This window comes from Eptesicus fuscus, chromosome 9, assembly GCF_027574615.1.
Source record: "Eptesicus fuscus isolate TK198812 chromosome 9, DD_ASM_mEF_20220401, whole genome shotgun sequence".
Lineage (NCBI taxonomy): Eukaryota > Metazoa > Chordata > Mammalia > Chiroptera > Vespertilionidae > Eptesicus > Eptesicus fuscus.
The window spans coordinates 41,547,748-41,572,353 of record NC_072481.1 but is presented as its reverse complement, the minus strand read 5'-3'; the positions used below and the strand labels follow the sequence as shown (position 1 = coordinate 41,572,353).

General features: G+C 42.1%; 1 protein-coding gene across 1 annotated transcript in view; it reads left to right on the top strand.

The window, feature by feature from the left end:
• C9H1orf87 (chromosome 9 C1orf87 homolog) overlaps positions 1–24,606 on the top strand; it is a 74,857-nt gene that overhangs the window by 38,605 nt on the left and 11,646 nt on the right. The window contains exons 7-8 of the mRNA XM_054721291.1: positions 1,859–1,956; positions 19,170–19,234. Coding sequence (XP_054577266.1) covers positions 1,859–1,956; positions 19,170–19,234 — 163 coding nt within the window. The remainder of the gene's footprint in view (positions 1–1,858; positions 1,957–19,169; positions 19,235–24,606) is intronic.

The window sequence follows — 24,606 nt, the reverse complement described above, 5'->3', positions numbered from 1 at the left end:
AATACAACAAGCTTGTTTTGTAAATCAAAGTAGATGTGCAAAAACATTTTGCAATTTACCTATATAATCCTACATAATAAAATGGTAATATGCAAATTGACCGTACCTCCGCTATGCCCTTGATTGGGCTGGGAGGCACAGGGGGGCGGGACTTGGGGTGGCCGGGGTAGCCGATTGGGCCAGTGGGAGGAGCGGGGGGTGGGGACTCGCGATCGGCCGCTGCGTTGCTGAGCAGGGACCAAATGGGGCTGGCAGGATGCTGAACTCACGTCGCCAGCGGCGGCACGAGCTCGGCATCTGCGCCATGGCTGTGCTGTGGCCCAGCGGGCCATGCGGTGGGAGTTAAAGGACCCCCAGCACCGCGCGCCCACGTCCCCGCCCTGGCTGGCTGTGCGGCGGGAGTGAACGGGCCTCCGGGGCCGCACGCCCACGTCCCCACCCCAGCCGGCCATGCAGCAGGAGTGAACGGGCCTTTGGGGCCCGGAGCTCAGCATCTGCAGGCAGGGGAGGAACCAGAAAAATGGATCTTTCCAGTTCCTGATGCTGACAGCCCTATGGGTGCCGGGGTCCTCCACCTGCAGCTCCCAGTCGCAGCCCATCAGCCCCAGTCACAGACTGGAAGCCCCCTGCCAGAAGTCCAGACGGGACCAGTGTGGCGCTGTGGTGGTGGGTGTCAGCGGGCATGCTACAGACATCAAATCACTGCCACCGAGGCCACCCCCCACACACACACTCGCAAGTAGTATGGTCCAAGGGGGTGACTCCTAAGGCAAGGCTCCCATGGCAGCTGATGCTCACCATGCCAGGTGAGGAAGCCAGACCTGAAAGCCCAAGCCCCTGAGTACCTGAACTGCAGGGCGTCATGGGCCAGGGCCCTGAGGAGGCCCCAGGACAAGCATCTTCCCAGAGGCTGTGCAGAAGGAGGGGAGGAACCTCTGGCTAGAGGCTGGGGTGAGGGATGCTGGCATCTTTGCAGGCCAAGACAGGGCTGAGGGACACCCACCCCCTGTACCCCCGTGCACGAATTTTGTGCACCGGGCCTCTAGTCTATACTAATAAAGAGCTAATATGCTAATGGTCAGGATGCCATAATGGGTAATGACCAGGACATTAGCATATTATCTGGGGCGTTGCTCCAAAGATGGGGCGGAAGCGGGGAGGCGCCTGGAGGAGGCGGGACCATCCTGTGCCTGGGAGGGCAGGGGTGAGAGCCCATAGCGCCCCCCTCACCAGTCCTTTGCCCCCCACCACTCACACTCTGAGTGCCCTGTGGCCCACCTACCAAGGAAAGGAGCACAGTGCAACAGGCAGGAGGCTTCCATGCTCTCCTCTGGTGCCATGATGGGGTGCAGCCACTGCATTGCTCCGGAGAGGGGGCAGAAGTGGGGAGGCGCCCAGAAAAGGTGGGACCAGCCTGAGGCAACTCGAGGGACTGAGGGCGGGGCTTGAAGCGGCCAGAGAAGGCCAGAGGGTTTGGGGGCTGGGCCAGGCGCACTGGAGCTCTGTGTGAACAGGTCCGGGTGTCAAGGCAAAGGCTGCAAGTGGGTGGGCGGTGCCATGCAAATTTGCGTGCTGGGCTCCTAGTAAGTATATCATTTCTAGGACTTGACTACCAATTCTGTGGCTGACAAATATGTAAGATCAGAATTTTAAAGTTCAGTGACTTCTGGGTAATGAACTATACTCTGTATCAACCAAATAAAATCTTGCTGTTGCTGAGCATTTAGTTGGACATTCTTGTCTTGAATTATATCCTAATGGTAAACATAGTGCACTCTGGGGTATTAATTCTTTGTCAAAATCATATAGGTTTTAATTTTTAATTTCATTACAGTGACAACATCCTTTTTATGTGCAGGTCAGGGCTATCTGTGGGAAACATGGATTATATCTGACTTTGAGCCTTCTGGAAACATTGCTCAACCATCAAGATCTGGCTTACCAAAATGAAATAAAGTAAGTTGATATTTTTATTCACAATCCTCTGAAAGGATACCAAACACAGAGATCCATCTCTAAATTAGAAGTTTTATGTGTGAAACTATCAATTTCATTACCTAAAGACAGAGTTAAGAAATGTTTGCTTATATTAAAACACATTGCGGACCAGTAGTTTTATTGCTAGCTTTACCTAGTGGCCAGATAGGTTTCTATTGAAGGAGTACAAAACACATTTTACATAAATGTTAAAGGCATGCTTTAAAATTAAATAACCATTGCATTTTGAAGTTATTTATTACATGTTCTTACAAGCTAATATCTTTTGAAAGTATGATACTTTGTTAAACACTGTGTAATATGAAGCGAGAATTCTCGTGATTTGCAAAGTGTTAAGGCCAAACACTTTCCGATTTGTGAAAATATAAACTATTCCCAGCCGCAATGTGTTAAGGCCAAACGCTTCACTTAGCCAGAGAAAAACAAAAGCACTGAACTTCCATTTCCAGCCATTATCAACTATCAATAATCAAATTTACCATTTTACTTTGAACAACTGAAAGATAGGACAAACTATATGGAGGAATGGTTTTCAGATACTGGACAAGAGGCAGTACAGAGCAGTGATTCCTGATAGAAAAAAAAAAAAAGTGTGGTGAGCTCACCTTATTGAACAACACAGGGGAATCTAAACTTAGCCCAGGATTTTTCTTGAGCTAAAGAGAAAAATCTCTCTAAATCGTGGTTTCCTCATATAGAAAATTCAGGTAATATTGTACTCTACTTCCTGTGGAGTTCAGGAAGGCCAAGGAGGCTAGAAGGCACAGTACAGGGTAGCAGAGAGGAGAGATCCCCAAAGAGTTCTTTCTGGAGTTTTCCCAAGAGTTGCCCTAGAGTCTTTATGTGAGAACTGGCCAATGTGTGCATTTGAGGAAACTACCCAAGTCCAGAGAAAGACAAACCAAAAGAAAAAGGTGGGAAAATGCTTAGATCTCACACAGGGCTGGGAATAGTTCATATTTTCACAAATTGGAAAGGAACACATGTGGCATTGAGTGGAGTCATCATAAGGATATGGTGCTATAGTGAGGAAAAATAACAAATCTTATAAATCCTAATAAAGCTTAAAATGAGCAAACTGTTTCCAACTTACTTAACTATATCCAAGAATAAACTTCTAAAGGAATAACAGAAAAAGATCCAAAATATAAAATTCACAATTTCTGGCATTCATACAAAAATTACCAGGCATGAAAAGAAGACAAAAAAAGTACAATCTATTATTAGGAGAAAAACCAATTAATAGAAGCAAATTAATAAACAGAGATGATGGAAATAGCAGATAAGAGTAATAAAAGAGCAATTATAAATACACTTCACATGCTCATAAAAGCATGTGCCTAATGAGAGATATGGAAGATACAAAAAGAAAGCCAAAACCAATAACCCCAGTCCAATAATATACTTTCAAATAACCTATGGTCAAAAAAGAAATCACAAGGGAAATTACTAGAAGCTTGGAACAGACTGTCAAATCTCAGAGGGAAGTCAGGGGTGGGTGGGTGGGAAGAAATCAACCAAAGAACTTGTATGCATATTGCATAACCCATGTACACAAACAATAGGGTGGTGAAGGCCAGGGGTAGGCAGTGGGGCAGGATAGAGTTTACCACTACCAAGCCAGCAATGCAAGAAATGCTAAAGGGATTGGTATAAAAAGAAGAAATAGAAAGGGAGGACGGAACACAGGCATAAAGTACAGAAATGGCTACAAACAAGTACCTATCAATAATAACATTAAACATAAATGGATTAAATGCTCCAATCAAAAGAAATTGAGTGACTGAATGGTAAGAACACATGACCATATATATGCTGTCTACAAGAGACCCACCTCAGAACAAGGGACTCACACAAATTGAAAGTGAAGGGATAAAAAAAAAAAGTGAAGGGATGGAAAAATATCAACCAAGAAAATGGAAATGAAAAAAAAAAAAGAGCTGGGGTAGCAATACTTATATCTGACAAAATAGACCTGAAAGTGAAGACCATGGCAAGAGACAAGAAAGGTTACATCATAATATTAAAGGGAGCAATCCAACAAGAGAATATAACTCTGGTAAACATTTATGCACCCAATGCAGGAGCACCCAAATACATAAAAAAACTTCTGGAAGATATCATAAGAGGGATTGACAGCAACACAATCATAGTAGGAGACTTTAATACCCCATTAACATCACTGGATAAATCCTCTAGACAAAAAATTAGCAAAGAAACATCAATCCTAAACAACTCACTAGATCAGATGGACTTAATCAACACCTTTAGAACATTCCACCCCAAAACTACAGAATATACATTCTTCTCAAGTGCAGATGGGACATTTTCAAAGATAGACCACATATTGGGACACAGGCAAAGTCTCTCCAAATTCAAGAGGATTGAAATCATTGGAGGCTGAATAGCATACTATTAAACAATGAATGGGTTACCAAAGAGATCAAAGAAGAAATAAAAAACATCCTGGAAACAAACAACAATGAAAACACAACAATCCAAAATCTTTGGGACACAGTGAAAGCAATCCTGAGAGGAAAGTTCATAGCATTACAGGCCTACCTCAAAAAAAAAAACAAACAAAAACAAAAAAAAAAAAAACTGGTAATAAACCATCTAACTCTGCAACTTAAAGAATTAGAAATAGAGCAACAAGAAAAGCCCAGTGTGAGCAGAAGGAAGGTAATAATAAAGATCAGCCGAAACCGGTTTAGCTCAGTGGATAGAGCATCAGCCTGCGGACTCAAGGGTCCCAGGTTCGATTCCGGTCAAGGGCATGTGCCTTGGTTGCGGGCACATCCCCAGTTGCGGGTGTACAGGAGGCAGCTGATCGATGTTTCTCTCTCATGGATATTTCTAACTCTCTCTCTCTCTCTCTCTCTCTCTCTCTCTCTCTCTCTCTCTCTCCCCCTTCCTCTCTGTAAAAAAAAAAAAAAAAAAAAAAGATCAGAGCGGAAATAAATGACATAGAGACACACACTCACACACACACAAAAACACACACACACACACACAATACAAAAGACCAATGAAACCAAGTGCTGGTTCTTTGAAAGGATAAACAAGATTGATGAACCTCTAGCCAGGCTCACCAAGAAGCAGAGAGAGAGGGGATCCAAATAAACAAAATCAGAAATGAAAGAGGTGAAATAACAACAGACCCCACAGAAATACAAAGAATCATAAAAAAAAAAAAAAATACTCTGAGCAACTCTACTTCAACAAACTAGTCAACCTGGAAGAAATGTACATATTCCTAGAAAAATATGACCTTCCAAAACTCAACCAGGAGGAATCAAAAAATCTAAATAGGCCAATAACTATAGAGGAAATTGAAGCAGTAATCAAAAAACTTCCAACAAACCAGAGGGCTTCACAGGGGAGTTTTATCAAACATTCAAAGAAATAAAACCTATTTTCCTCAGACTATTCCAAAAAATTCAAGAAGAAGGAGTACTTACAAGCTCTTTTCACGAAGCCAGCGTTACCCTAATCCCAAAACCAGATAAAGACAATACAAAGAAAGAGAATTACAGGCCAATATCCCTCATGAACATAGACACCAAAATCTACAACAAAATTCTAGCATATTGAATCCAGCATTACATTAGAAAGATCATACACCATGACCAAGTGGGATTTATTCCAGGTATGCAAGGATGGCACAATATCAGCATATCAATAAATGTGATACACCACATAAATAAACTGAGCAATAAAAAACATATAATCATTTCCATTGATGCAGAAAAAGCATTTGACAAAATCCAACACCCTTTCTTGATAAAAACTCTCAGCAAGGTGGGAATAGAAGGATCATATCTCAACATAATAAAAACCATATATGACAAACCCACAGGCAATATCATACTCAATGGGCAAATCTAAAACCATTTCCCCTAAGAACAGGAACAAGACAGGGATGTCCACTCTCACCAATCCTGTTCAACATAGTACTGGAAGTACTAGCCATTGCAATCAGACAAAAAGAAGAAATAAAAGGCATCCAAATTGGAAAAGAAGAAGTAAAACTGTCCTTATTGTATGTCTATTGTACATAGAAAACCTCAAAGACTCCAGCAAAAAACTACTAGACTTAATAAATGAATTTGGCAATGTAGCAGGATACAAAATTAACACCCAGAAGTCTATGGCTTTTCTATACACCAATAATGAGCTCATAGAAAGAGAAATTTAAAAAGCAATCCCATTTACCATTGCAACAAAAAATTAAGATACCTAAGAATAAACTTAACCAAGGAGACAAAGGACCTGTACTCAGAAAATTTCAGGATGCTAAAAAAAGAGGTAGAGGAAGACATGAACAAATGGAAGAACATACCATGTTCATGTATTGGTAGAATCAACATCATTAAAATGTCCATACTACCCAAAGCAATATATAAATTCAATGCAATCCCCATTAAAATACCAATGGCATACTTCAAAGACCTAGAACAAATTCTCCAAAGTTCATGTGGAATAAAAAAAGACCCTGAATAGCTGCAGCAATCTTGAGAAAGAAGAACTATGTTGAAGGGATCACAATACCAGATATCATGCTATACTACAAAGCCACTGTTCTCAAAACTGCCTGGTATAGGCACAAGAACAGACATATAGACCAGTGGAACAGAACAGAGAACCCAGAAATCCACCCAAGTCATTATGATCAACTGATATTTGACAAAGGAGGCAAGAGCATACAATGGAGTCAAGACAGTCTCTTCAATAAATGGTGTTGGGAAAATTGGACAGATACATGCAAAAAAATGAAACTAGACCACCAACTTACACCATACACAAAAATAAACTCAAAATGGATAAAGGATTTAAACATAAGATGGGAAACAATAAAAATCTTAGAAGAAGCCATAGGCAGCAAAATAGCAGACATTTGTTGTAGCAATATCTTCACTGATACAGCTCCTAGGGCAATGGAAACTAAAGAGAAAATAAACAAGTGGGACTACATCAAAATAAAAAGCTTCTGCACAGCAAAAGAAACCATCAACAAAACAACAAGAAAGCCCACTGCATGGGAGAATATATTTGCCAATGCTATCTCCAATAAGAGTTTAATCTCCAACATTTACAGGGAACTCATAGAACTTAACAAAAGGAAGAAAAACAATCCAATCAAAAAGTGGGCAAAGGACCTAAATAGACACTTTTCAAAAGAGGACATTCAGAAAGCCAAGAGACATATGAAAACATGCTCAAAATCACTAATTATCCGAGAGATGCAAATCAAAACAACAATGCGGTACCATCTCACACCTGTCAGAATGGCTATCATCAACAAATCAACAAATGACAAGTGCTGGAGAGGATGCGGAGAAAAAGGAACCCTCCTTCACTGCTGGTGGGAATGCAGACTGGTGCAGCCACTGTGGAAAAGAGTATGGAGTTTCCTCAAAAAATTAAAAATGGAACTGCCATTTGACCCAGTAATACCACTTCTAGGAATATATCCCAAGAAAACAGAAACACCAATCAGAAAGGATATATGCACCCCTATGTTCATAGGAGCACAATTTACCATAGCTAAGATTTTGAAACAGCCTAAATGCCCATCAGCAGAAGAATGGATTAGAAAACTGTGGTACATCTACACAATGGACTACTATGTTGCTATAAAAAAGAAGGAATTCTTACCATTTGCAACAGCATGGATGGAACTGGAGAGCATTATGCTAAGTGAAATAACCCAGTCAGTGAAAGAAAAATACCACATGATCTCACTCATTTATGGATAACAAAGGACATTATAAACTGACGAACAGAAATAGATAGAGGTAGAGAAGTATCGACCAGACAGTCAAAGGACAGTGGGAAGGCTGGAGAGGGTTGGGGGGCGGGGTGAGAGGTAAGAGATCAACTGAAGGACTTGTATGCATGCATATAAGCATAACCAATGGATGCAAGACACTGGGGGAGGGGGGAGGGCACGAGCCTGGGGGGGAGGGGAGGGGAGGCCGGGGGAAGGTTAATGGGGTAAAAAGGAGATATATGTACTACTATTTGTAATACTTTAAACAATAAAATAAAATTAAAAATAAATAAAACCTTGGAGGGGTGGTTGGGTGAGGTTGGAGGGAGGTGGTTAAGCAGCAAAAGCAGAGAAGTGGACTAAGAGCCAAGTAGAAAACCAATAAGCTAAAATTGGGAGGCCTCAAAAGGCAACAATATAAAGGGAGGAAATGCAAGTATCAAAGCTCACATTATACCTGGTATATAGTATACTCAATTGAAAGTTGATGTTCAGAACCAAGATTGTAAGAATCAGAGATATGAGAATAAGAGTGAATGGAGAGCAAGTGAGGTTAGGCTACTTATAATTATACTAGCGTTCCCGTTGCAGGAAAAATCCTGCAATAGGATTTCCTGCTGCACTCTACCCCGCCTCCGCTCCTCCCTTGTCGCCCGCCCCGCCTTCTCCGCCAGCCCGCCTGCTTTTCCCTTCGCCCCCGGCCCCGACTTCGCTCCTCCCTTCTCCTCCCCCCGCCCCCAGCTTGCTTGCTTCTTCGAAGCTGTACTCCCTTCTGCAGCTCTTGGCTTCTTTCGACGCTGTCTTGATATGCAAATTAGCCACCATCTTTGTTGGGTTAATTTGCATACTCATCCTGATTGATTGGTGGGCGTGGCTTGGCTGGTGGTCATGGCTTGGGTGTGGTCAATTTGCATATTTGTCAATGATTAGATAGGATCAATATTTTCACTTTCCCACTGTTTAATGTGCATAGCAGAGGAGCTGATTTGTTTTATTCACCTGTCTTTGACCTTTGAATGTTCAAGGACATCAAAACAATGAAACTACTGAAGCATTGCACGTATAAGTGATAAACCTGTTTCATCCTTAAACAGTTATTGGCTAAAGCTTCTTCTGGTGAATTAAATCCATTCCGTTAAGGGCTTTGTATGCAAACCTATATCCTTAAGAGATTAAAGATGCAATTCAGAAACACATTTCAGGAGCTGAATGCACGAATCATTATTTTAGTACATATTGTCCATTAATCTGCTGTTCAATTGGGAACCCATTTGGAATACGGCTGCTTGCTAATTAGCAGGATTCTAGTGCTGAGCTGCTTCCTGATTAAATGTCCTTTAGAATCAATAAAACATCAGGAGGGATTATGGTGATGTGGGATTAGCCCCATCTAACCAAATAAAATGAATTGTGATCTCTTCTTAAACTGTCACATCGCAAGAGCTGATGAGAGGAGCAATTTCTCGAATGCTGTTGCAAAGTTGTTGCTGTGTGTGTGTGTGTGTGTGTGTGTGTGTGTGTGTGTGTAACATTGAAATTTTATTTTTTGCAATTTGCCTACCAATTAGCAGAGACATTACTGAATGACTGCCAGGGTAAGGCGATTTTGAGGAAGACTTGATTACGATTCAAATTTCTACTCTGAATCACCCTGAGGTAAAATGAGTTCAGGTTGTGTTTGATGGAAATTATTATCCCTCTTATTGGCTGGGAACATGTAAGTCAGAATTATCATTTAATATTTCTGTGTGACTTTGCAATAAATGGTAATTAAGGAGAACAGAGAGAGAACAGGAGGCAAACTAATACTCTGAAATTGTATTGGCAAAATTAAACACTTCAAACCCAGTTTAAAATACAGGCACACAAGCCAAATTGTGTTGGGGTAGGGGATAAATAATGAAGTTGCTATAGAAGCTTCATAAATAGAGTGGAGCAATTGACACAGCCCCAAGTAGGACTTATCATACACATCTGGCCCATTATTAAGAGTGCAATTAGGTTGAAAAGGACTGGTTTGAAAATCCCAAGAACAACCAGAGTATATTAGGAGATAAAGGAGACATGAGGAGTCTGATTCAGCAATTACTTTTAATGAGAATAGGAAAATTGTTAAGCAGTGGATTATTACAGATGTGTCTTGGATCAACCCATTGATTTGGTCTTGGAAACTAGACCTGGCTTTAAGAGTATTAATTCCAGTCTTCTCTTGCAGAAGCCCACAATTCATATGCGGTGAAGATAATAATAATAATAAAGTTATTGTTATTATTAACTAGTGGCCTGGTGCATGAAAACCGTGCACATTAAAAGGGAATTAATTAGAGGAAATATTTTAATATTGTTATTTGCCCTTTCTCTATAATAGAAGTGTCAGAGATGAAAGAAAGTTAGTAAAATGTATATGAAAATCTTCCTCCTGTCAGAGTCTGGGGCACACCATGGGACCCAGAGTCAAGTCCTCACCCACCTGTGTGCACCTCAAAATCGCGTGAGACCCAGACCCAGCCGGCCCCACCCCTGTCAAGGCCCGCCTAGTGGGGGGCACAGCCTCAGGTCTCCCGGCCCAGCTTCACGCAGCCTCAGGTTCCTGCTGATCACTCATAGGAACCCCGCCTCTGCTGTGGGCACAGCCATCTTTATGATGATGTGACAGTTAATTTGCATATTATCTCTTTATTATATAGGATAGCCAGCACTTATATAGTGCTTATTATATTCTAGGCAGTTTTCTATGTACTTTATAAATGTTGACTCTTAATCTTTGCAAGTGCCCACATGAGGTCAGTACTATTGTTTATCAGGTGAGGAAACTGAGGCACTGAGGCACAGAGGGCTAAAACCAATATGCAACTGATAAATGAATTCATCAATAGGCTAAATCAAATGCAGGCTCTCTAGCTTAGGGGTTTGGGCTCTTAATACACCATACTGACTCTTCTACAAGTCCTGTGAGTTTATAGGATGGTGGCTAGGCACAGGGGCCATAGGCAAACTGCCTGAGGTCCATGGCAGGCTCCACCGTTGGGCTCGATACTGAACACAGTTCTGAACCAGTCGCTGAGTGTCTCCTGGCCTCTCCTCCAGGACCCAGGAGAGGTGAGGGATACAGATACAAAAGCAGGGAGGCTTTTAAGTTCTTGGAGCAGATATGATCCAAAGAAGCTCAGGGCTTGCAGGTAACTTCTTCTCACTGTTTTGAAACTCCCCATGTCCCTTTAGCCCCATCCATGCAGAAAGGCAGCAGGAGCTCTGGAATCACATAGGCCAAGATGGAAATCCTATCCCAGAAATGCACTGGCTTTGGGAACTTGGGCAAGTAAATATTTTCTCTTGCTTTTCCATCTGTCAAGTGGAAAAAGAATCCTTTTGTCTGAATTTGAGTTTACTGCCTGTGTGTCAGGGAAGGACTTGCTATCAGGGTGAATATGCAAGAAGAGAAGAATATGGCTCAGGCTACATGACCAAGAAGCTAAAAGCAAAGGAAGACAGTGCAGTTAAATGAACACCCAGCTGTACAGGTGTAGCTAAATGGTTAGAGTGCCATCCACACACCAAAGGGTTGTGGGTTCGTTCTCCAGCCCTGCAGGGGCACAGGGAGAGGAAATCAATCAATATGTCTCACTAAATCAATGTTTCTCCCTCCCCCCCCTTCCACTCTCTCTGAAGATCAATGGAAAAAATACCCTCAGGTGACAATAGAAAACAATGATAAATGAGCACCCAGCAGGTGAATCAAATACCCACCTGAACTAAGGATGTAAGAGATTGATACAAGGCACCTAACATGTCCCAGGCATGAGCTAGATGCTTTACATAGGTTATCTCTTGTAACACTCTCAGCAGTCCATGAGTTATATTTTTCATACTCACTTCAGAGATGAGTAAACTGAGATTCAGAGATCTTAAGTAAATTGTTCCAAAAGTTGGGTGTCTTTGTTCCTGTTATAGGCTGAATTATATCCTCATCCCCACCCCTGATTCCTATGTTGAAACCCTGAGGACCTCAGACTATGACTATATTTGCAGATAAGGCCTTCAAAGGGGTGATTAAGTTAAAATGCGTTCATCAGGTTAGGCCCTAATCCACTCTGCCTGGTGTCCTTATGAGATGAGAAAATCTGGACCCCTAGAGAAAAGACACAGCTGTGAAGACACAGCAAGAAGCCTGCCATATCTAAGCCTTCAGAGAAGCCAAACCCGATGACACCTTGATCTTGAACTTCTAGCCTCCAGAACTGTGAGAAAATACATTTCTGTTGTTTAAGCCACCCAGTCTGTGGCATTTTGTTATGGCAGCCTGAGTAAACTATACAGCCCCTAAAACAAGGGTGGGGAACTTTTTCCTGCTAAGGGACATTTGGATATTTATAATATCATTCAAGAGCCATACAAAATTATCAACTTGAAAATTGCTATATTTGCTCAAACATTTAATTAACTCACCCCTAATGCCTTGGCAGGGTCAGACCAAATGATTTCTCAGGCCTTACATGGCCCTCTGGCCGGACGTTCCCCACCCCTGCCTTAAACGCTAACAGTCTCCTCCATAGTCCCCTTCCCATCTGCCTCCTCCTTCTAGAATACTTTGTATCTTCTCAGCTGGAGTAGATTACATTCCCAAAGGAATGGCTAGAATGATTAAACTCTTCGTATCAGGGGAGTTGACCTTTGAGTCTAGCAATTGAACAGACCTTCTTCTCTTCAGCACTGTTCTATCATGAATGTCAGCTTAACTTGTAGGAACTAATTAGATGAGAGATAGGGAAGAGTATTTCAAAGACAAGGAGCAAAAAAGTGAGCAAAAGCATAGCAAGTTTGGAGAACTACACTGTTGTTATGACGGAAGTGTACATTTCACAGGGGGAAAAGGTTTGGGAAGGAAGCGCCTGAACACCTTTGATTGAAGCCTGTATGAAGCGCAGAGAAACATGCCACCTGTAATTAATTTCATCATGATTACAGGTGTTTCTATGAAAAAGCTCACATTTTGTGTGTTTGGCTTCTGTTTTGTCTTTTCTATATAAAATGTTCCGTATAAAATGTCATCTGCTTCACAACCCCTGACCAAAATCCAGTAGACAAATAGACACAAACAATGCACCAGTAACAAAAACTAATAGTGCCACAATCTAAAAGGAATCTCTACCAACTATAAATAAACGGAATCTGGAAAAATTAATGAGTTGGTTCCCCAAGTTTTACCCTGCCTACCTAAAAGACATGCAGAAGAAAGAAGACATTTTGTGCCTTCCCTTTGATTTGAAGGCTCCATGTTTTAACCAACCAGAAAGCAACACAGGTGCTCTCTGTAGCTGCCTGAGCCCTGTTTCCACCTCCTCTGACCCTCACTCAGGGACACACAAACATACACGTACCTGCTGCCACCAGTCTGATGCCACAGGATTTCTGAGTCTGGGGTTCGTAAACAGGACAAACTTTATTCAGGTAAACAGTTTGCAAACCAGAGAAGCCTAGAAAGGAAAAGAGTGATCCCCACCTGGTAAAGGGAAGGCCTACTTATGTCAAGTTTCCACCCCCTTCCCTCCCTGATAGGTCCATTTCTATTCAAATGAGAAATCCAGATTTACACACTCTGATTGGCCCAAATAGCACTATCCTGAATCGTCTGATTCACACGTTCTGATTGGTATTATGGAGCTGCTCTGATTGGTCAGTAAAGATGCAAATGAGGTTATAGCTGTACATTACTGATTGGATAGGGCAGGTCTCAACCCATTGGTTGAGAGAAGATTACAGGAACTCCCTTATAAGGAACAGGTCAGCCTGCAGGAACACAGTGCAAGAGGCTGGCAGCTCAAAATGTTCCGTATAAAATGTCAGCTCAGTCTGTGGCTTTTTCCCTGAAGTGCAGTGTATGTGAGAGGGCTCTGTCAGCAATGGCTGCTAGGTTCTGGTTATGAATTTGAGCCCAATTAACCACAAGGAATCCTTGGCAGCTTATTTCTCCTCAGGGTCTACACTGCATACTTTCTGTACCTATGTAGAGAGTACAACTCCCAGGATTGACAGAGCAGTAAACTGGGGAAAGGAAGGCAGGAAAGGGAAAAGCTGGCTATGATGTTTACATCTGGTGAAGCAAAATTCCTGAAAATACAGTTGTGTATGTTGGTAATTGTATATGCTGAGGGGTATATCGATTAAGACATAATGAACTGATTTAGTGTCTGATATTCAATAGGTGGGGTAAAAAGATTCCACCCCTGAGGTGGTCTCAACTGCAGGGCACCAAGCATCCAAGCATTGGTGGCAGTTGCCACCTGCCCTTTAACTACAGGATTAAATGAGCAGCGGGTAGGCCAAGGGAAATCTACACAACTCACCTGCTGTATTGTGCTGAATGGGAACAGTTCCTCATTTGACCCTGAATAAAGAGAAAACCCAACATGAAAGGCCCGATTTTTTTAAATACTGCAAACATAAAGAGGGAATTGTGATTCTGCAAACTCCAAAACAACGAACTTTTTAAAAATGATTTACTCTAGAAACTAGAAAACCACCTGTGTTCTCTACACAGGATATAAGAAGGTATGTTCTCTGTTGAAAGGAATTGGAAAATAATAAGCATAATGAGATTAAAAGGCTATAAAAATGAATTTAAAAAGCACAAAAGGTGAATAGAAGAAATTAATAAAACCTTGGGGAATTCTGGATAGTTTCAAGCAAACAGTTAAGAGGTAGAATTAAGAGGTAACCAGATTGTAACTATGTGTGGTAATGGATGTTAACTAGACTTACTGTATTTGTCATTTTACAGTATGTACGTATATTGAATTATTTTGTTCTACATCTGAAACCAACACAATGTTGTGTAAATTATATCTCAATAAAATTATGAAACAATTAAGGAAATGTGAATACTACTAGATATTGGAGGGTTTGATGGCATTTATGTTAAACTAGAGGCCCAATGCATGAAGATTCATGCAAGAATGGGCCTTCCTTCCCCTGGCTGCTGGCACCACCTTTGCTCTGGCCGGAGCCGCCTTTCTGCCTTTGCTCCAGCCCGGAGCCACCTTTCCACCTTCCCACGCTGCCCAGAGGCCTGGAGCTGCTGAGGCGGTGCAGAACGCCTGTATCCCTCCCCGCCCCGGCCACTCAGTGCCTGTGTATGCAAATTAACCCACCATCTTTGTTGGGTTAATTTACATAGTCACTCCTGATTGGTTGATGGGCGTCATGAAGGGACAGTCAATTTGCATCTTTCTCTTTTATTAATGTAGATGTTTACATCAGCAAACCTTTTCTATAAAGGGCCAGAGAGTAAATGTTTTAGGTTTTGTGGGTCTACAGTCTGTTGCAACTACTCAATTATATGATCATAGCTTGAAGACAGTAAAAAAGCAACACATAACTAATGGATGTGTTACAATAAAATATTATTTATCAAAAAAAAGAGTAACCAATATTCAATAAAAAAGCAAAATTAACACTAAAAATAATCTAATACATAATGTCAATTTTGAGAGGTTCCCACAAAATCTGAAGAACAGAGAAAAAAATAAGAAATGATAGTAGATGTAGAAGAATAAGACTAGATCAAACCCCCAAAGCCTTGGTATCCTATATAATTCCTATATAATAAAGAGCTAATATGCTAATGGCCGTAACACCCTCATGCCATAATGACAGATCAGCAGGAGGCTGCGTGCGCATGCACAGCAGGGCGAAGCTGACATGTTGCTCCGGAGATGGGGTGGAAGTGGGGAGGTGCCCAGAGGAGGCAGGACCATCCTGTGGTGGGGAGAGCAAGGGTGAGAGCCCATAGTGCCCTCCTCACCAGTCCTTTGCTACCCACCGCTCGCACTCAGCGCACCCACCACCCACCTGCCAGGGGAAGCAGTGCAGCGTGCATGCTGCCAGGAAGCAGCGCTCGAAACTCTGCTGCAGGTGGGAGCTTCCACGCTCTCCTCTGGCACCATAACAGGGCGAAGCCACCACATTGCACTGAAGATGGGGCAGAAGTGGGAAGGCGCCCGGAGAAGATGGAGCCAGCCTGAGGAGACTCACGGGACTGAGGGTAGGGCTTGAAGCGGCCAGAGAAGGCTGGAGGGGTTGGGGATGGGGCCAGGCACGCTCAAGCTCTGGGTGGAGAGGTTAGGGTGTCAAGGCGGGGTGGCAGGTGTGTGGGCGGGGCACATGCGGGTGGGAGGAGCTGCGCGATTTCGCGCGCCAGGTCACTAGTTGTAAAATAAGAAAACAGAAAAATTGTTCATGATATAAAAACAAAAATTACAACTGAAGAAACTTTGCAAAGATGGGAGAAGAGAAAAAAAAAATTCTCTGTGTACAGATGAAAAGGATTCACACTGCTCTAAACTAAATTAAGAAAAAATGTAGCCCTAACTGGTTTGGTTCAGTGGATAGAGCGTCAGCCTGTAGACTGAAGGGTCCCAGGTTTGATTCTGGTCAAGGGCATTACCTTGGTTGTGGGCACATACCCAGTAGGGAGTGTGCAGGAGGCAGCTGATCGATGTTTCTAACTCTCTATCCCTTTCCCTTCCTCTCTGTAAAAAATCAATAAAATATATTTGAAAAAAAGAAAGAAAGAACAAATGTACCCATGTCAATCCTGACAAAACTTATGTATTAAAAAGACAAAGAAAAGTATTTAAGGCTCTAGGCCAAAAACAAAAGAAAACTAAACCAAAGCAAATAAAGGGAAAAATAATTACAAATGAACAAAAATCAGACTAACCTCAAACTTCTGCAATAATAAATGTTGGAAGACAGTGGAGCTGTGCTCATGGAATTCCAAAGAGGGAAATGGAAATGTAAGATCACATAGTACAATGGTCAAGGGCACAGGATTTGAGTCAGACAGCCAGGGTTTACATCCTGGCTGCCTCATTGATCCATGTCCTTGGGCAAGTTATCTGCATGTCTCAAAAAGTGGTTATTTCAGTTAAATGAGAAATGCACATAAAGCCTCAGAAAGCTCACTGAAGGCCATTTTAACTTAATAAATTAAATCGAAGTTAGAATTTGAACTCAGATCTATCTGAATCTAGGATCAGCCTCATAGACCTTGTCCTGATTTCTTTGACTTGATATTAGGCGTTTGGCATCTGCTTCTGTGATTAGAATTATAGTCTTGTTATGACAACAAGAGCCCATTCTCACATATGGCTTTTTAAAGGTGCTAAGGTCAAATAAAGAATATGGAAGATTTTACCTTGGGTGATGGGCACATAATGCAATATACAGATGATGTATCATAGAATGGTACACTTGAAACCTATATAATTTTATTAACCAGTATCACCCCAATAAATTTAATTAAAATATAGAAGAAAACATTTTATTCAAATAATCTTAAGAAATGTATTGGTCATATTAGTCCTATGCACCATATAAATCAGGTAATGTCCAAACTCAGTACTTAGAGAATTTTCCCACAGTCTCCTTCCCCTACTAGCACCACATGATCAAGAAGGAGCAAGAGAGTTTCTGGTGCCATTTTGTCCAGAGGCCTCATCTCATATTTGATAACACCGATCAGTTCTGAAAAAATAAATGTTATGCAGTGTGAGAGTATGAATGGATCTGGGTTTTGTTTGTCAGGCTGTTGTTTTTTCAACAGATCAGAAGATGCTCTAATTATAAGCTTGGCCCTCCTGAGAAGGCCTAGAAATAAATTGCAGCAAGTGTAAAAGACAGGAACTACTTCTATTGCAGTTCATTTCCAGATGTGTGCTAATATCAGATCCTGCTTCTCCTTCCTTGCCTGGCCTTCAGCAGCTGATGTAGTCATCAGCTTATCTGGCTTCTGGTTCTATATACCTATGCTTGTATTCATGTGCCCCAAAATGAATGAAGCTCTGGAGGCCATATTTTTCTATACCAATCTAAAAACTTTGCTGATTTGTGATATCATGTACAGGAAAAGTTTTATGCAATGTAAGCAAAACTAGTTACATAGCTAGCAAATTATTTTTATTTGAAGAGAATACAATCACGTGACACTAGAAATCTTCTAGAAAACCTAGGACATATATCTCACAACTTGCTCTTTTTTTTTGCTTAACTTCTGATGGGTAAGAAGGAGATAAAAATTCTTATCAGATGTAATTTGGTTGCTAGCAACAGAAACTGCCCTTGGCTAACATAAGCAAAATAAATGTTTGAAAGGATGTGAAATATTACACAAAATTAGGGGAAAATAAAACTTCAGGAAGTACCAAACCAAAAATTAGGAGAGATACAGAGACAGAGAGTGTGTGAGAGAGAGAGGAAGTGGGAGTGGAGAAAGTGATAGATAGAGATTAATTAGACAAGGAGGGTCACAGCACTGTCCAGGGAAGGGTATGGGACCTTGATTGTGGTTTATTGCCCCAGAGAAAAACGTATTTGTATATAAATGGAAAGTGGATGGATGCTGGACAAGCAAATACAAGTGATTTTTCAATACCAAAGCATTCCTAAAGTACTTGTAAGCTTACATGACTCTAATTGTCACATGCAGATGTATTGCTCAACGCAATTTCTACTTGGGGACTTTGCTAAATAGTGTCTATTTGCACTCAGCACTCATTCCTACTCCCTTCTATTCTCTTTCCTGTGTTGCAATACATCCCATACTTGGGAAGGCTAAAAAGAACATTTTTTAAAACTCTCTTGACACCAAAGTTCTGAAATTGATTCAAGTTCCATCAGAGATTTAAAAGACAGAAGGAAGTGGGACAAAGATATTTTAAGTATTTACTTTCCCTGCAGTAGTAGGGACTCCAGACCCTGGCAGGCATCAGTTTTCCAGTGGTCAAAATGCAATTTGTACAGCCAAGTCACCAACCTCATGGTCAGGAGCAACTGAAACATGAGCCAGAATTTCCTGCAATGTCCTGGTTTCTAGACTATATCTGCTGAGGGAGGCCAGACCCTGAGCCTAGGGGCAGACATCAACTTCCATTCTACTGGGCCTTGCAGTCATTTGTGGGCACCTAATTCCATATATTAAAGTCCTTTCTAGTGGAGATACTTAAAGGAGCTTCCGTTTCCTACATTGCACCCTGAATAATACAGGTGTCAGAAAACTCCTTCAGGCCCGGCAGGAGTGGCTCAGTTGGTTGAGTGTCCTCCCTGCACAGAAAGGTTGCTGGTTGATGGTCAGGGCACATACTTGGGTTTCCAGTTTGATCCCAGTTGGGAAGCTACGGGAGGCAACGAATCGATGTCGATGTCTCTCTGTCTCTCTGTCTCTCTGTCTCTCTGTCTCTCTCTCTCTGCCCCACCCCACCCCCTTTCTAAGCATGTCCTCCAGGGAGGATGAAAAAAAATAAGCTCCTTCAAAACTATCAATATAAACTTTGAGCTTTATTGCACATTCTTTCAGAGCAATGATATTGATCACCAATATTTTGTCTCCATTTTTGCACAGATGGCAGAATTTTGTTGAGTTGTTGAGCAGAGCTTCCTCTGATTTGTCCTCTGATTTGCCTACAGGTGAGTGTAGTAATATTGTTCCTCTGAGGACCTCCTATCTCCCAGAGCTATTGTTGACTCTAATGCTTAGCTCCAACTGTTTACTTGTTGGGTTTGATTTCATTGCTCCCAGAAATGTAAATGGCTCACCAGTGCAGAAAAAATAAGAGTGAGAATTACCTTAATGACTATTCTTTTAGGACAGTTGGATCATAAAATGCATAACTCTCCAATTTGTATGATATCATGAAGTATTCTCTAGAGTTAGCCCTTTACGGTGAATGCAGCACTCTTATGGAAGTTGGTATTATTTATTGAAACTTTAGTCATGCAGCTCTTTAGATCAAGGGTACAGACCTATCTGACTGATAGCTCACAAAAAAACACTCCACACATGTGAGTGTGTGGGTTTGTGTTTTGTGTGTGTGTGTGTGCGTGTGTGCGTGTGTGTGTGTGCGTGTGTGTGTGTGTTTATGGCAGCATTTTTTAATGTTTTAATAAATGGAAAGAATATAAGGATTCTTTAGGAACCATTTCCTTAGATGACAATATATCCAACTGATAAAACTATACAACTGTAATAACCTGGCTGGCCTAATACAGGAAGATTTCCAAGACATATTATTAAGTAAAATTATAAGGATGAATTGGACAAAATATTTAGCAACTGGCAAGTTTTAAATATGACAGGTGAAAAAATATGCATTGATATTAATCTGCTGTTTCAATTTCTCTATGTACTATATCCATCAGCCATTTACTGATTACCTTTGGATCAAAATGCAAGGTACTGAGCGTCTGGGGGTGGGGAAGTATGTCAGTTTCTATTCTAGCAGAAAAACAAAAACCTCACTAGGTATGTCAAACAGAGGGAACTCACAACAGGAAATTGGGAGATTGGTTATAGGAATATTGAGAGACTGAGAGAGCGAAAAGAGGAAGGTGAGTGTGTTCATTTCCTTAGTGCTGCTGTAACAAAATACCACAAACTGGGTGGCTTACAATAATAGGAATTTATTCTCTCATACTTCCAGAAGTCTGAAATCAATCATGTCCCTCTGAAGCAGTGGTTCTCAACCTTTCTAATGCCGTGACCCTTTAATACAGTTCCTCATGTTGTGGTGACCCCCAACCATAAAATTATTTTCGTTGCTACTTCCTAACTGTAATTTTGCTACTGTTACTGAATCGTAATGTAAATATCTGTGTTTTCCAATGGTCTTAGGCTCTACAGCAACGGTTCTCAACCTGTGGGTTCTCAACTTTAGTTTCGATAAATAATACCAACTTCCATAAGTTGGTACTCTAAAAAAGAGTCCTTCCTTACTTCCTCCAGGTTTGGGGGCCCAAGGCATTCCTTGGCTTGTGTCTGCATAACTACAAACCCCACCTCTGTCTTCACATGGCTTTCCTCCTTCTGTGTCCCTCTTTCTAAGTTCTTCTCTCTTTTCTCTTATAAAGGCACCACTCTTCATTGGACGTAAGACCCACCCTAGTCTTCAACTCTTTGAGACCAAGCCTGGAGCCGAAACATTCTTACCACACCACACACTGGGATGGGGAGGAGTGGGCCACAGAAAGCAAAAGACAGTTGCTGTCACTATAAGAGGGTAATGAAGGGAAGGATATCAGAGAAGGAATGAATGCTGGGAAGCCAAACACTAAAAAATCAACTCCAGTCACATGCACGGCCTATGAGGCCCTCTAGTTGTGTGAATACTTGACCCACTTATCTTCCCTTTACATCCTGGGTACGAGAGGCTCTCTTCTCAGCTATTGCTGGAACACACTAAGCAGGCCCTCTGAAATCTTTGCCCTTGCCATAGTTCTTTTCTGGAATGCTCTTCCCCCAGACATTTTCATGCCTTTCTCTCTTGTTTCCTCACTCATGGATCTTTTTATATGTCACTTCAGAGAGGCCTTTGGCAAATTCCCTATCTAAAATAGCAACCGCCACTATGTTCTACGCCCATAATTGGCTTTAGATGTATTCATAACATTTATCGCTACTTGACGTTACTTTATGTATTTATTTGTTTGCCCCCACCGCTGAAATGCACACTCCACGAAAAGATTATGTCTTGTTCATAGTTGTATCATAGTGCCTAGAACGGGCCCTAGTGTATAGTAAGCACTTAACAAATGCTTGTTGAACAAATGAATGAATTAGAATCCCAGACCTATCCCCACCTCTGTTGCCATAAGCAGGTAACTGAAACTTTCATTGCCTCCGTTTTCTCATCTGTCAAATGGAGATAGTTTCTACCTCACAGGGTTATTCTTGAGATAAGAAAACATGAGGGAAGTGTCTGGCATATATAGATATTGGACATATATTGTTTTCCTTCTCATAAGAACTTCATTCGGTAGGTCCATTGAGACCAGAAGCCAGTATTTAAATCAGTTTTTAGCTACCCTGGCTTCACTTGAGAATTATCTAGGGAATTCTTTATAAGTTCTGAGCTGGGTTCTCACCCCTAGAGATTCTGATTTCATTGGCCTGGTGTGATGCCTGGGAATTGGTAATGTTTAAAGCTCCCCAGGTATTAGCATGTTAGCAGCCAGCACTGAAGACCACTGATTCAAGTTATTTGTGGGGAGTCAGCGGATGGGGGAGGACAGGGAGAGTGGGGGTAGGGGAGGAATGGGAGTACTGGCTGTGTAACTATCAGAATCCATGGGAAGCCCTGTAAAACCTGACCCTTCCAACACCTGGAAATCTCTAGAAGCCAGCTTGGCTGATTTCCTCCAGTACAAATCTTCAGCTGGCAAGTCGACTAGACAGATGGTTATTATTTATTCTTCCTGCTGTGTTAGAAAGAAAAAAAAATAGCTTTGCCTTGGGGTTTCTCCACCGATTTTTACATGTGCAAATCATTAGCTTTTTATATGCTTATAGGTATTAGGAGGGAGACAGAGAAACTTAAAAGACACCCCTGTATTTTCTCCTAAAAGAAGTTTCAGAAGTACAGACAGTAAAGAGAAACTGAACTAGGACAAAGTCTAGATTCTAGACCTTATACTAAAATGAATAATGCATATGAACAGTGCCCAGAAGAATGCCTGGCACATCCTAGTTAATGTTAAAGCCTCTTCTAGACATGCTTATGGTCATATAATTATAACTAGAGGCCCGATGCACAAAATTCATGCAAGCGGCTCAGCCCTCACATTTCCTTCCGGCCTTTGGCTGTCCAGTCTAATTAGCATATTACGCTTTTATTATTATAGATAACACAACAACAAATAATAAATCCTGTTTTGAGCATTTTCCCTGTGTTAAGACAGTTTTTAAAAATCCCCACGGTACTTCAGATTACTGATATCATTCCCTTTTCACAAATGACAAAATTAAAATCCAAAAGGGAAGAAGCAGAATAGCATTCGGGTCTGACTCTGAAATCCACCTTTCTGCCCTTACGTTATATACTGTTTCTAGTATCCCTTTAACTCTCTAACTCTATGATTCAGAATAATGTGAACCTTTTTTCATTTACAGGAAACAGAAAGCTTCTTTTACATTCTGGGTGAAATAAGCAGGGGCCATTGCTACTAAGTGATGACGAGTTCCCATGACAACTTAAGTTTTCAGCAGATGAAATTAGACCTGCCTGGAAGAGGCAGCCCTAACTGGCTGTCATCAAGATCCTCATTAAGCATCTATTAAGTTTTACTCTGTATCTCGGCTGGGTTAAGAATGGGAGGATACAGAAATACAGAGAAAACTCTTTCTCTTCTAGGGCCTGAAAAGAATTGGAGAAACAGAACTATATATTTAGTGATTTTATTTACCAAACTCCAAATTAAGGCACAAGGTTATTCACTTAGTCAACAAGCATGCATTGAGTCCTTATTCCAACACTGGGTGCTGGGGCTTCAGAGAAGATTATGATATTGCATTGTTTTCTTCATCAAGAAACTGAGGGAGAAGATTCTTAATGATTTGCAGGTGCAGTGTTAAAAGTCTAACAAAAGGCTTTTTAATCTGGTAGGTGAATTTATTTATATAAACATCCTTCGATAGGTAATTCTATTAATTAACATTTAGTGAACACTTGCTATGCTCCAGGTATTTGCTTTATCTTTTCTAGTTCATTTAATTTTCACAATAACCTCTAGGTGGCATTCTCCGCAATTTACAGAAGTGGCAATTGAGACACAAAGAGGTCAAGTAACTTGCCCAAGGTCATGCAACCAGTAGAGAAAGGAGTCAGAACTTATTGAAAAACTAGAGGCCCAGTGCATGACATTCGTGCACACAGCGGGGGTCCCTCAGCCCGGTCTGCACCCTCTTGCAGTCTGGGATCCCTCAGGGAGAGGGCCTAAGCCATCAATCAGACATCCTTAGCGCTGCCATGGAGGTGGCAGAGGCTCCCGCCACTGCCACTGTGCTTGCCAGCCGTGAGACCAGCTTCTTGTGCACTGACCACCAGGGAGCAGCTCCTGCATTCAGCATCTGCCCCCTGGTGGTCAGTGCACCTCATGGCAACTGGTCGTTCTGCTGTTAGGTCAATTTGCATATTAGCCTTTTATTATAGGCCTTGAATTTCAGGCCCGGTGCATGAAATTCGTGCACGGGGGGAGGGAGGGTTATCCCTCAGCCCAACCTGCACTGTCTTCAAACTGGGACCCCTCGGAAGACGTCCCTCTTGCAATCCAGGACCACTGGCTCCTAACCGCTCACCTGCCTGCCTGCCTGATCACCCCTAACAACTGCCTGCCAGCCTGCTCACCCCAACTTCCCCCCTGCCAACTTGCTCGTCCCCAACTGCCCCCCCCGCCCGCCTGCTCTCCCCCAGCTACCCCCCCTGCCATCCTGCTCACCACCAACTGCCCCTCCTGCTGGTCTGCTTGCCCCCAACTGCACCCCCCTGCTGGCCTTCTCACCCCCAACTGCCCCCTCCCCGCCTGCCTGCTCTCCCCCAACTGCCCCCCTGCCATCCTGCTCACCACCAACTGCCACCCTGCTGGCCTGCTTGCCCCAAACTGCAGCCCCCTGCTGGCCTTCTCACCCCCAACTGCACCCCCCTGCCAGCCTGCTCACCCCCAACTCCCAACTTCTTTCCCCTCCTGGCCTGATCATCCCTAACCACCTCTGCCTCGGCCCCACCACCATGCCTTTGTCCAGAAGGACATCCAGAAGGTCTCCCAGTCTAATTAGCATATTAGCCTTTTATTAGTATAGATAGTGAAACCCAACTCAGAAGCAGTATGTATTTCTTAATGCCATACTTTAATCTGCATTAAATACTGGAGCTGAAACATCCAGAAATCTGGACTGTGTGGTCATCACACAGATTTGTAAAAGAAATCAGTCGCCAATCTGATGGAAGGTACTGAGTGATGAATGAGGAATACTCACAATAACTCTTAGAGGGTTTTAGCAGAAGGTC